We start from the raw sequence: 12,367 nt of genomic DNA on the forward strand, positions 1-12,367 counted from the left end.
TTTGCGAATAGAACAATATCCCTCTACCCGGATTTCACTCCGGCGGTTCAGAAAGCTAGAGCCACTTTTCAAGAAGTAAAGAGGAACCTGCGAGCGCGCAACTTGAAATATGACCTGCTTTTTCCAGCTCGACTAAAAGTTGTTTACGGCCAAAAATCCATCTTCTTTGACAGCTCGGAGGAAGCGGTGCACTGGCTAGAAATAACCTTCACACCGGAGGCCTCACAGGCCTCACTTCCGTCAGGACAACTGCATCGAGCCTCTCCGTAGCGGACTGCTGAGATTCACATGCCGGGGACCGAAAGTGGTGTGGAAACTACAGACGCTGGCACAACTTCGGAACAGATCACAAACAGCCAGAAAGATGCACTTCTAACAGCAGCGGCACTGGCCGCTCACGATGCTCAAACTGCAGCGGCTTCAGTGCACTCATCAGATGCGGCCACGGTGCGCTCCGACTCTGAGACTAGTCTAACACTATTCCCCTCGATCACTGCGCAAATTGCCAGAGAATTCTAGTGTTGCGTTCCGGGGTGACCTGGAGTGGTAATGTATAAGCTGCTCTGCAATATACTTTACTGTTGGTGACCGCTTTAGTAGGTCTAGTGTAACTAAGCTGTATAGGGTAATGTATTGACATACCAAGTTCATTTTTTTTAATGGGTAATATGATGTTTGTATGGACCTTAGCAGTTGATGCCTCCACCCCCCAGGCGAATGCGATATGGCATTTATTATTTAGAGTCCATGATGGACTTTTGTTTCGAGTTTGGCCCTCTGCTGTTTTATGGGGGAACCTAGTATTGGGGAGTTTATATGGTAATGCATGCTCGGCCCGAATGCAGCTAATATTTGCAGGGCTTCGATCTCCACATGTCACATGGCAACCACGCTACCTGCATCACGATGGCATCACATAATAAATACACCTACTACACCTGGAATGTGAGGGGCATGGGTTCGATCCATAAGAGGCACTGAGTCCTGGCGCAACTAAATAGAAGAAAGGTTGCTATAGCTTTCCTGCAGGAAACTCTCCTTAACGCTGATGAGGCAGCCAAGTTACAGAAAAAATGGAGGGGACAACTGTTCGCCACAACATACTCAGCTTTTGCCAGAGGGGCAGCAATATGGGTGTGAAATAATGTCCCTTTTAAGCTACTAGAGCAAAAAAGTAGACCTCAACGGCAGGTATGTGCTGCTCCATGGCTTATTGGATGGGGTTCATGTGGTTATGGGATGCATATATGCTCCAAACACTGATTAAGATGATATCTGGCGACCCTAAGTGTGGCTCTGATGGACTGGGCTGACTATCCCTGGGTGGTAGGGGGCAACTTTAACACTGTATTGGACATTGAGTTAGACAGGTCTCACCCCCCCCCCCCTTACATGCAACAGAAAGCAAAAGACAAGCTGAGGCACTCAGAGGATGGGCAGAGGGCTGGAAACTATGTGACGCCTAGCGAGCAAAACATCCAGAACATGGAGAATATTCCTTTTATTCACCACCACACAGACTGCATACTCGAATAGATGGGTTTCTGTGTTCTAGGGCCTTATAAGGTTCCATTTCTGCCATGCTCCACATGGGCAAGACCTTGTCGAATCATAGCCCGGTGGAGTTAACCCTTCAATGGGGTAAGATCCCTACTCCGATACCGACCTGGAAACTGCAACCCACGATGCTGGAAGATCCGGTCTTCCGACATACCCTAGCGGAGGCGATTGCCCATTATTTCTCGGAGAACACGGGGTCTGCTAGTACTCTCCAGTTGGAATGGGACGCCTTTAAAACGGTTATAAGGGGAGTGGCCATTAGCACAAAGACAGGAGTTCGGCTTGCTCTAATAGAATGACTCACTGAACTTGAGGGTAAGCCGGCTACATTGTAAGGGGAAGCGTCGGGGACGAATGAGCAACTGACGCAGCTACGAGAGGCTAACATACAATACACGGAGCTCCGTGAGGAGCTGCGCGTTGTGTATCACGGGCTATACATACAGAAACAGCAGACACAGGCGGACAGGTCAGGGCCGCTACTGGCACAACTGGTTAGAAAGGCTCCCATGCCCTCACCTATACTAGAAATTCAAAATAGTGAGGGTGATATATTTAACATGCAACTAACTAGATATCAATACCTCATTTAGGGAATATTACAAGCACCTATACAGACCACCAGCTGGACATACAAACACGGACTTTGACCCCTTTTTTGATGGGTTATGCTTACCAAAGCTCACACAACAGCAGAGTGATGAACTAACACGACCAATAAAAGGGATGGAAATCTGACAGGCGATCAAAGCTTTACCACGTAATAAGACCCCGGGGGAATGATGGCCTGCCGGTTGAATTTTATGCGGTATACGCCGACTTGATGATACCTCATCTACAGTGCATTTATCACGCGTCGTTGGGGGCAGGTGTGCTACCCGCTACTACACTGCAAGCGTTGGTGGTTTCCTTACTGAAGCCAGGGAGGGATAAATTGAACCTTTCCAGTTATAGGCCTTTATCGCTCCTTAACTTGGACTATAAAATCTTGAGTAAACTGTTGGCTAACCAACTGTCAACTTATCCCCAAGCTAATACACACTGACCAATGTGGGTTTGTGCCTGGTAGGAACACGGCACTTAACATCAGACGCCTACACCAAATTATGATGGGCACGCTCGGCACAGGAACCAAGGAGGGTTGCGTATCGCTTGATCTACGGCAGGCGTTGGACTTGTTGCACTGGGACTATATGTTATACTCCCTCTCACGATCCGGTATACCAGACAAATTTATCGCGTGGGTGCAATTATTATACACGAATCCCACTGCACAGGCGCGCACGGGACAGCATATTTTACGGCAATATACTGTGGCTCACGGTACTCTGCAGGGATGCCCACTGTCACCGTTGTTGTTTATCCTGGCGCTGGAACCCCTTCTGCATAGACTCCGTTCTTTCTCAAGCTGCAGGGGGATAATACGAGGTCATATGTCTCACGTTGTCTCCGCTTACCCGGATGACCTCATTCTCTATATCAAAGACATGGACAAGGACCTTCATCCAATGCTCTCCACCTTTGTGTTATTCCAGGAACTTTCTGGCTTGGCTATCAACGCTGCCAAGTCTTATGCCTATTTCTCCGATGGTCCTGCACGGAGCGGTCAGTTTACGTTTGACCCCTGGACCTTTCATATAGCGCCTGATACTTTTCGATATCTCGGAATACAGGTCTACCTCGATGCTGCGGATCTCCTGGATGGCAATTTGACGCGCGCAATTACTGTTCTTAAATCTCAAGTCCACTTCTGGACCTCGCTGCCTCGGTCAGTGGCGGGCCGAATAGCCATAACTAAAATGGTGCTGTTGCCGAGGCTGCTTTATTTTTTCACGAACTTGCCTATACTTGTCCCACGGGAAATTTTTAAATCATTGAACTCTTTACTGATAGAGCTAGTCTGGGGCGCGGGACGCAGACGTATCAGCCTGGCAAAACTACAACTGAGCACGAAACAGGGGGGGCTGGGAGTGCCGATCTGCGCGCGTATTGCTACGCTAGCCAGCTGCAGTGGCAGGCATATTGGCTCGCAGGACGTAGTTTACAGGAATTGGATATGTCACAGCGGGATAGGGATAGGGGGGTCATCCACAGGCTCTTGCTGCCCCAGGCCTTGCTTCCAGCATCAACACCTCACTTACTACGGGTAGCCATTGCATACTGGAAGAACGCAGAGAGGTACACTGGAAGGACACCACCGTATGCTCCCACCATTCCGCTGCTGGGTGTCCCCACACGAGCAGGGCTGGTCACTAGTCGTGCTCTGCAGGCGTTGACTGATGCGGGCATTACCACGGTGGGAGAGTTCTTTTCAGAGGGTATATTAATGACGCATGAAACATTTATATGCGAGCATGGTGCCCCTGATACATTGTTCCTATTACATGCACATATATCCAGATATATACGCACTATATGGTCACCAGAGGGTATCCAACCTGCCACGAACACGCTGCTTACTATGCAATACCTAATGGGACATGGAGCACGGCTGACGAAATGGTTGACTTACGGATTCGTACTGAGACAGCGATCTCACTGCGACCATTACGCGACAAATGGGAAGGAGACGTAGGCCGCGAATTTACTGACAAGGAATGGGACACCATACTGGGCTACCCTAAGGTGTTTCGTAACCCTAAATTTAAATTTATCCAATTGATGTTACTCCACAGAGCCTATCTGACCCCGCGTAGACTGTGCGCTATGTTTCCAGGCGCAAGTGATATATGCCCGCACTGCTACGCACCCAACGCGGGACTGGTACACATGGTGTGGGACTGTCCGAGACTGAGGCACTACTGGACGACAGCAAGCAAGATAATGACGGATATTTCCCCAGTGCGAAATAATGACACTTTGTAATATTGTATACTGGTACTAGGGCCCCGTGGGAAGAAGGGTAATCCCATTTATAGGTTTGCTAACCTTGCGACTCTACTAGCTAAAAGGACCATTACCACGCGGTGGAAGGCCGCTAGGGCTCCATCTCTACAGGATTGGCATACGGAAATGGTCAGGTGGGGTAAGGCGGAAGGGGCTGAACTAAAACGAGAGGAATATAGAGGCCTACATAAAACACAGATATCGATGAGTTGGAATGCAATGATGGAGGAATATGCAGCGATAGACCTATTATCCTATTGAGGGATCATACTACCACCGGACAGGGCCTTGTACCATAGTAAAAATCGTGCAGGACCCTTGCAGTACCAGGGGGATCTATTCTTCATTATAGCAGGAATGCAGGATACACACGGGACTGACTGTGGAGTTAGGACACACGCAGGATCAAGAACTGGGCATGTGATAATGCTGCTATTGTAATTGTAGTCCGGGCTCGCGAGGAGGGGGAGGGACAGGTTAGTTTTTGTTAGAGTGGTATAGTTGTAATAGGAAATGTTAGATTTGATTGACTAAATATGATATATTGCACTTTTCTGATGCAGGCGAATGTGTTGTAACTTTACGAAATGATTTACAGTCAGGGACTCATTCCACGATTTCAAGACTTTTTATGCAATGACATTTAAGGACTCTCCTAGATCCGCTGCAATACAAATGTGTACTCTTATGGCTTTGTTGTAACCATATGTAATCAATGCCATTTACAAGTACGTTCTTATCTCGCATTACACAATGTCTGGATACTTGCTGAGAAAAGTTAATAAAAATAAATAAATAAAAAACATTAGTTGTGGGTCATATTTCGAATTAATTGAACCAAGATTCAATAGTACACAGGAGTGTAGCAGGATATACACCCAGTCATTCCAGGTGTCGAAGACCTTAGAAGAAAAGCACCTCCATATTTGTAAGAAACAGAAACAAATTATGTTTCCACACCTGTCACTCCCCAAAGTTATTAAAATATACATTTATATCTAGTAATGTAAAATACCAAAAGCAATCCGAGTTGCAACCATTAATTTTGTCTTAACAAAGAAGTGCCTATTATAGCCAGGTCAGTTAAATATTATGTGCAAACCAACGTTTCATCTTCAAGAGAGTGACCTTTTTCAAGACTAAATGTGTGCATTGTGGATAGAACCCTATCTGATTGGGCTTGAATTAACTAATTTAATAGGGTAATTTTGTAATGTACAATATGAAAGGCTATGGTAGCTGATGGCCACAAAATCAAAATGTAGGATTAAGTCCTGTGGTATGCACTTGCATTGGGTCTGAGCGGTTCGTCTCCACGCAATCTTGTTCTATGTGAAGATGAACCACAAACTTATGAATGACAGTATCACAAGAGGAGGAACTTCAAATTTCCTTAATGAACTATTTGTTGAGGCCTCATAACTACTATAAATAAAACATAAAAATAAATGTAAACCAAACAGTGTGATAGATGCCTAATGAAAGCGGATACAGCACTGCAAGCTTTATACAACAAAATGGTAACACCTCATTATTCTAAGTAATGCAATGTTATGGTAAATTGCTAAAGAAATTACATGAGAGCGGTGTAGAAGAAAAAAGAAACAAAAGAGGCAAGGACGAAAAGTGGACAGTGAGAAAAGAGAGATAGAGAAGTGCAAAAAAAGTACAGAAGGCAGAGGAATGGAAAGCGCCAGGGGTTTATGTATCTGTGAATGAAGAAGGAGAACAAAAATAATTGAATTGAATGGAATAAAAGGGATTTGTAGAAGAAAGACTAAGGATAGAATAAGAGATAGTCAAGGAATAAAAAAACAGATGAAAAAGATACATAGACCATGGTAAGGAAAGTTGAGGGGAATGAGCAAACAAAGTGGGATAAAAAAAGTGGCTGTTACTGTTGTATTGTGCCTCTGTTTAGCAATGGTTCCTGGGCCCATGTTTCCATAGAATGCAAATGCAAAAAAACAAAATGGAGCAAAAAGACTCCCAGAAATGCAAACTGAGCAATAGATTTACTGCAAAAACAATGTACCAAGGAACATATTAAAATGCACAATGTCACACAATGGTAATCTCAGCACCTCGGTCCAGTGACCATCTCTTGAGCTGCTACTCATTCAAGCATGCTTTATTAACCTCTACTCACACATCAAGCGATGGTTCACTACCCACGATTGCACACAACCATTCATTCGAAACCAAACCTACTTCCAGGCTTATATCAGGCCATCAGTAAAGGGGGGCTCATGGGGAGGGAAGAGATAGCAAAACTTAATCTAATCATGCACAGGAAGTAGGAAGAAGGACACTAAAGAGGAGAGAAAGAGCAGAGTCCAACCATGCATGAAAGACATTCAGAGGAGAGACTGACATGTTTTAAGAGGAAGCCTCCTGTGCATGCTAAATAGCTTCTTCCGTGCAGCCTGCCGCCGAGACAGGGCCTGCTGCCAAGCTCGCACAAAGAATGAAGAAGGGCTCCTCATTTCATTTGCAAGGCTGTCGAGACTGTGGGTCAGGCAGAGAAGGCTGGAAGACAACCAGCTGTCTCTGTGCCAGGAACCGGTTCTGCCTGTCCCTCTGTCAGGCCAGTAACAAACAGTCATTGTCACTCTCTGTACTGATAGTTAATAACTCTCTCACTGCACCTCTCTTTTTACTATCACTAGGAGTCTGTTGTGCCAGTCCATAACAAATTACTGTTTCTCTATTCTGTCAGTTACGATTTCCCAGTCTCTCTCTGCTAGGCCAGAAAATAACCCTCCATCTTGTTAGTGACCAATACACTCTCACACTTGGGCTCAGAGCATCTCTCGTTCTCACATTATTCCCAATGTCCCCTATGAAAAGTCAATGGCCAGCTAGAGCGCACGGTTATGGCCTGCATGTGTTGTAGCACTTCATAGCCTCTGAGGAAATTCACCATTCCAAGAATCCCTGGATTTCACAGAGCGGGGAAAGAGGGTCTGCTGCATGGCTGGGAAAATGTTTCATTTTTGTCTGTCTTGCTTCACACTTTTCTGCACTAACTTCAATTTCACTGGAGGCACTCCTCCTTTTAACAAGCAATGTTGACAGGAGGGCCTCCGATGATCCACCCATATCAAGGGCACCTACCATACCCCATGCCATAATATATAGTAGTAATGAACTATATTTCAGGGGATGCAGGCTTTTTTACTTGTACCCTGGTCGGGTAGATTTCTTCCCTCTCTCCCTCTAGAGAGCTGTCCAGTTCATACTTTGAGAGGGAGTGAGGAGTGTGGCAAAGAAAAACCAGAAAAGGGAAGAAGACAAAGAGGACAGAGAGAGAAAAGAACAGAGAGAGAGAAAGATTAGATGTACATGTGTAAATAATTTATTTTCACTGATGTTCAACGAGAAATCTGCAGGCAGCATAGTGGATGTCTACTTGAGACACCATGTGTATGGTCTGCTAAGATGAGAGTTCCCTGAAGGAGGTCTTTTTGCTGATGGTTAATACGACAGCCTGCTGATGCTCTTTGCTTAGCATCCTCTTTGGACCCAGTAGTTACTTTCGCGAGGCAGATTCCCCAATACCTTTTTCAAACAAAAAGAAATCCACAAAAAGAAAACCACCAGTCACCCCCTCTCCCTTTCCCTATGTTGTTGGCTGTCCACTGGTAACCAAGGCACTGAGGTTCTGTATTACAAAACTACAACTGCGACTCCTACCTTCAAAAACATCACTTTAGGTGAAATTTAAGACAAACTTTCAGGTTGCCCGTTTCTCAAAGTAGGATAAGCACTTCCCTCCTTCCCATTTACCCAGTAACTGGAACTTGAGAAAAGGGGACCCTGCACATCAGTGCTCATGTGTCTGCCAGAGGTAGCACCTTACTGATTTCCATAAGACTGGAGAAATCATTAGACTGAAATCGGAGCAGTGGAGAGGGACAGTTTCCTAACTGCAAGGAAGACCTCAACATGTCCAACTAGCTGAATATGTGCAAGGAGGTTGCATCAACAAACAGATACTGGCTCACTGAAAGGCAGAATTCTAAAGGTGGTTTCCCCCTTGTTTGGTGCACCAATGGAATTTTCTATGGAACGAGGTGGAGCCTTAACAACTGAAGAGCAAATACAAGAAACATAAATAAAGTTATAAGTCAAGGCCACATTTCCTCTCCTTCCCCATCGGCTGTCCCCAAAACTTAGCTGCATAGTCCAGAAGGGCAAATAATGACTTCTGTCAAGTTTCTCAGGCATCCACAGTAGCCTCCAATGCAATCCATCTCGCAGAAACTACATTCCCAGCAATCCTACATCTGTCCAAGGGTTTGGTGTTGATACTGGCTGTTGGGAAAGCTATTACATGTAACTTATCTATATGGAAAACTTACACAGATTTCCTTTATAGGACTTGATCCCAAAAGTTTGCAATCTTGTCATGAAAATATACTTGGATTTTTCAGCTGAAGTGTTGTGCAGGCAGTTAGTGACTGTTAATCAACTTCATTTCTTACTATTGCTTCCAACATTGCTCAGAAGCTACTATGGAAGAACTGGTTTAAGTGAAGAATCATTCACAATAAAAAGCTCAGAATTCTGCAACAAGGCATGACATGGCAGCAGCTACCAACAATACACATGACGGAAACTATGTTCAAGATTCATCGCCGCAGAACACCATGACAGATAATCACCTTCTTACCTGTTTAATGAAGGTGATGGACACCATGTCCCATGAGACGATACCATGGTCCATCAGCTCCAGGAAGGCAGTTAGGGTGAAGGCGAGCATCTCACTATAACTGAGAAACATATTTAAGATTCATCACTAGCACACCACTATGGAGTCAAGAGGACATACAGAAAATGGAGGGGTTGCTAACAGAGAGAAGACGACAAACCATGCCATAATGTCTCTTAGGAACCTGTGCTAAGACTAAGTCTTAGCAGCTAATTAATGTTTTTCTTTATTGTATCCTAACTTTAATGCCCACAGATGTCAGTCAAGCATACTCCTGGTCCCAAACCAGCATTGTATGCACCAGAGAAAAAGATCTGCCCACCAAATATTTATTTTGATTAGGAGCACTCATCTGTCATGCTCTCCTGCATTCTATGGCACCAAACAGGTTGCTCTCTTGGCTTCAGTGGCAGACCCCTGTTTGCTCTCCAAAGTTTGTGGCACATTTCCATCCCTGCTCCAGAATTCTACAGTGTTCTCCAGCTCTCCACAATATGGTTCTCGTCATTATCTGTGCACCAGTGCCTCGATTTAGGGCTTATTGCCCAGATGTACCAAAAACCCCTTTGGGCTCTCTCACCAATACTAGGCCCTGCACCAGTGGACTGCCTCATAAACAATCTCCTATCTGTTGTCAGTGCTTCTACCCCTACAATCCTTCAAGATTTAGATCTGCCCCATTGTTCACTTATGTGTTGACAATATATCCTCAGGAGATTCATAGCAGCATCCTGATCTTCCTACAGCTTGAGATCAATATGCATCTTTTCTGCAGTACCCTGGATACAAAATCTGATTCACTTACATCATCAGTAGCACAGACCTGTACACTACTAACTTCAGAAACACAGAATTCCCTTATGGCCACGTCCAATCCTACCCCAAAAAGCTCTTTAAACAGGTTTACAAAAACGAAATTTTGTGAGGTAGGCATAGGCCATTTGTATAACTATTTACGTGAGACATCAGGATATTAATCTGCACGTGTGCAATCACCAGGGACTCATACTTTCATCATATCAAACACTGGTTAAACAAGCATACACTGAAAACACGGAGAGTCTTAAAGTACACACTGAGATAGAAGCTTGGTGCCACCCTCCATGAGTCGGGTTAGAACGCTGGTTCCCTCCATATTGATGAACTCGCTGGCAAAGGTAGGGTCAGCAGACAGTTTGGCCAGTTCCTTCATGGCATCTAGCCGAGAGTCCATGCTGGAGGACTGAATTCTCTCCAGGAGCTGCCGTGCCGCTCTGGACTAGAAAATAAATCACAATAAAGGATAAATGTACATGTCTGTAGAGAAAGACAGACTCTCTGAGACCCTCACCAACTACGTAAGTGACTCAATTACTGTGGCTACAAAATCATTAGTGTCATAAAAAAGAATTCACTTGAAATTTAATGTACAAATTGGATTACTTATCTTTGAAGAAGTTTAATAAGCATTGAGGAACTCGCAGTTTACCATTGGCTGTGGCTGCTTTGTCAACTGGAGGCAAGAACCTTTGGGGAGTACAATTTACATATTTGGAGAGACGGGAGAATGTAGGAATTTCTGGTTTGGTTTAATGGGGGGGGGGGGGTGGGGGGGGGGATGGAGGCTCCAAAAAGACACATTGGAGGCAAGGTCGTGGAAACCATGGGAGTTGAACTCATTTTGCTGAGTAACAATTTTGTATTTTGGAGAAAGACTGTGGAAGGCAATAGAGACAGTGAAAAAACTTCAGTTGAGTACAACTTTCTTCATTGTGCGTGAAAAATAAATGATTCTTGAAATGTCGCTTTTGAAGAGGAGTTTCATTACAAAAAGGCTTCGATTCAGCTGTCCAAACCTTGAGACAAAGGTGATAGACGTAATTAAGAATAGATATCCCACATGTGAAATAGAACTTATGAAAAAGAGTTTTGAATCAACACTTCTGCATTTTCAGGTAAGTAGGTAGGGAAGTGTGTGGTTTATTGTAAAGTTGGAACATCAGGATCAACCTTGAATCATCTGGATTGGGGTCTCATTTCAGATCTCCCTTCCTTGCAGCACCCTCCCTTTTATCCCTTCACCTCATTTGGCCTCATCAATACTTTAATGAATCTTAGAGTTAATCTTAGAGTTGGTGCAGCCGATGGGTGGGATTCTGTGAGTGTTTTCAGAGGGCTAAGATATGAAATTGTTTTTCTACTCATTGTATTTCTGTTCAGCAATTGTTTACTAAAGATCATCAAAGTAGTATACATCTTTACAGATTCAACAGTAGTTTAGTGGGAACATGTGGTGGTTCTTTCAAAACACAGGAATACTTTCAGCTCTATTCAAATTATCTGGAATCCAGCCATTAAGCTGTTATGTAAACATACTAATCCAGAATTCCACAGACATATGCTATGCTAGGTTATGTGCATTTGTATAGCGCATAACTCATCCAGGAGGATATCTTGGTGCTGTAGCGGGTGTATGGCCGAGCCAGGGTCGGGGGGTTAGGTGAAAAGCTAGGTCTTCAGTTTCTTGTGGAATTCAAAAATTGAGGAGGCCGCTCTGCGATGCAGCAACAGGTCATTACAAGCTATAGGAGAGAGGTAGGAGAAAGCAATCCTGCTGGATTTGGTTCTGCAAATGCAGTGGGTGTATGAGAGTAGGAATACAGCTGAATAGGAGGCCAGTGGAGTTGGTGTGTGGAAGTTCATGCAGTTTTTGAGGTACATTGGGCTAACGTTGTGTAAGGCTTTGTATGTGTGTGAGAAGTTTGTAAGAGTGCTTGTTTATGGATTTGGAGCCAGTGGTGCTCTTTGAGGTGATGGGTGATGCGAGTGTAGGGTGGGAGGATGAGGGTGAGCCTGGCAGCAGGTCTGGAGTCTTCTCATTAGTTTAGCGTCGATTCCAGCATTGAGTGCGTTGCTTTAGCCCAGCATGCTCATGATGAGGGCTTGGGTGACTGTTCTGAGAGTGTTGATGGGGAGCCATTGTAAGAGTTTCTTGAGCGTGTGGAAGCAGGTAAAACTAAACAGTTATGAAGTCTAGCACAATAGTTTTCCCTCTTTATGATGCATAACTGACTCCCTAAAATCGAACAGTGGAAACAAGGAGAGTATCTTCAAACTGCTATCCTTCTTCCCTTACTTCCTGGAAGGAGGGTCTGGACGAGCAGTGTGGCTTCAGATTAATTCTCAGCCACAAGGACCGGACGTGGGTGCCAGGTGCAGACATGCACT

General features: G+C 44.7%; 1 protein-coding gene across 4 annotated transcripts in view; it reads right to left on the bottom strand.

Moving 5' to 3' along the window:
- Positions 1–12,367, bottom strand: part of ELMO2 (engulfment and cell motility 2) — a 417,013-nt gene that overhangs the window by 200,292 nt on the left and 204,354 nt on the right. For all 4 annotated transcript variants that reach the window (XM_085619396.1, XM_085619393.1, XM_085619394.1 and 1 more), the window contains 2 exons: positions 10,237–10,418; positions 9,122–9,221 (listed from right to left, as the gene is read on the bottom strand). In XM_085619396.1, coding sequence (XP_085475522.1) covers positions 9,122–9,221; positions 10,237–10,418 — 282 coding nt within the window. The remainder of the gene's footprint in view (positions 1–9,121; positions 9,222–10,236; positions 10,419–12,367) is intronic.

This window comes from Triturus cristatus, chromosome 7 (assembly GCF_964204655.1).
Source record: "Triturus cristatus chromosome 7, aTriCri1.1, whole genome shotgun sequence".
In the NCBI taxonomy this organism is placed as follows: Eukaryota; Metazoa; Chordata; class Amphibia; order Caudata; family Salamandridae; genus Triturus; species Triturus cristatus.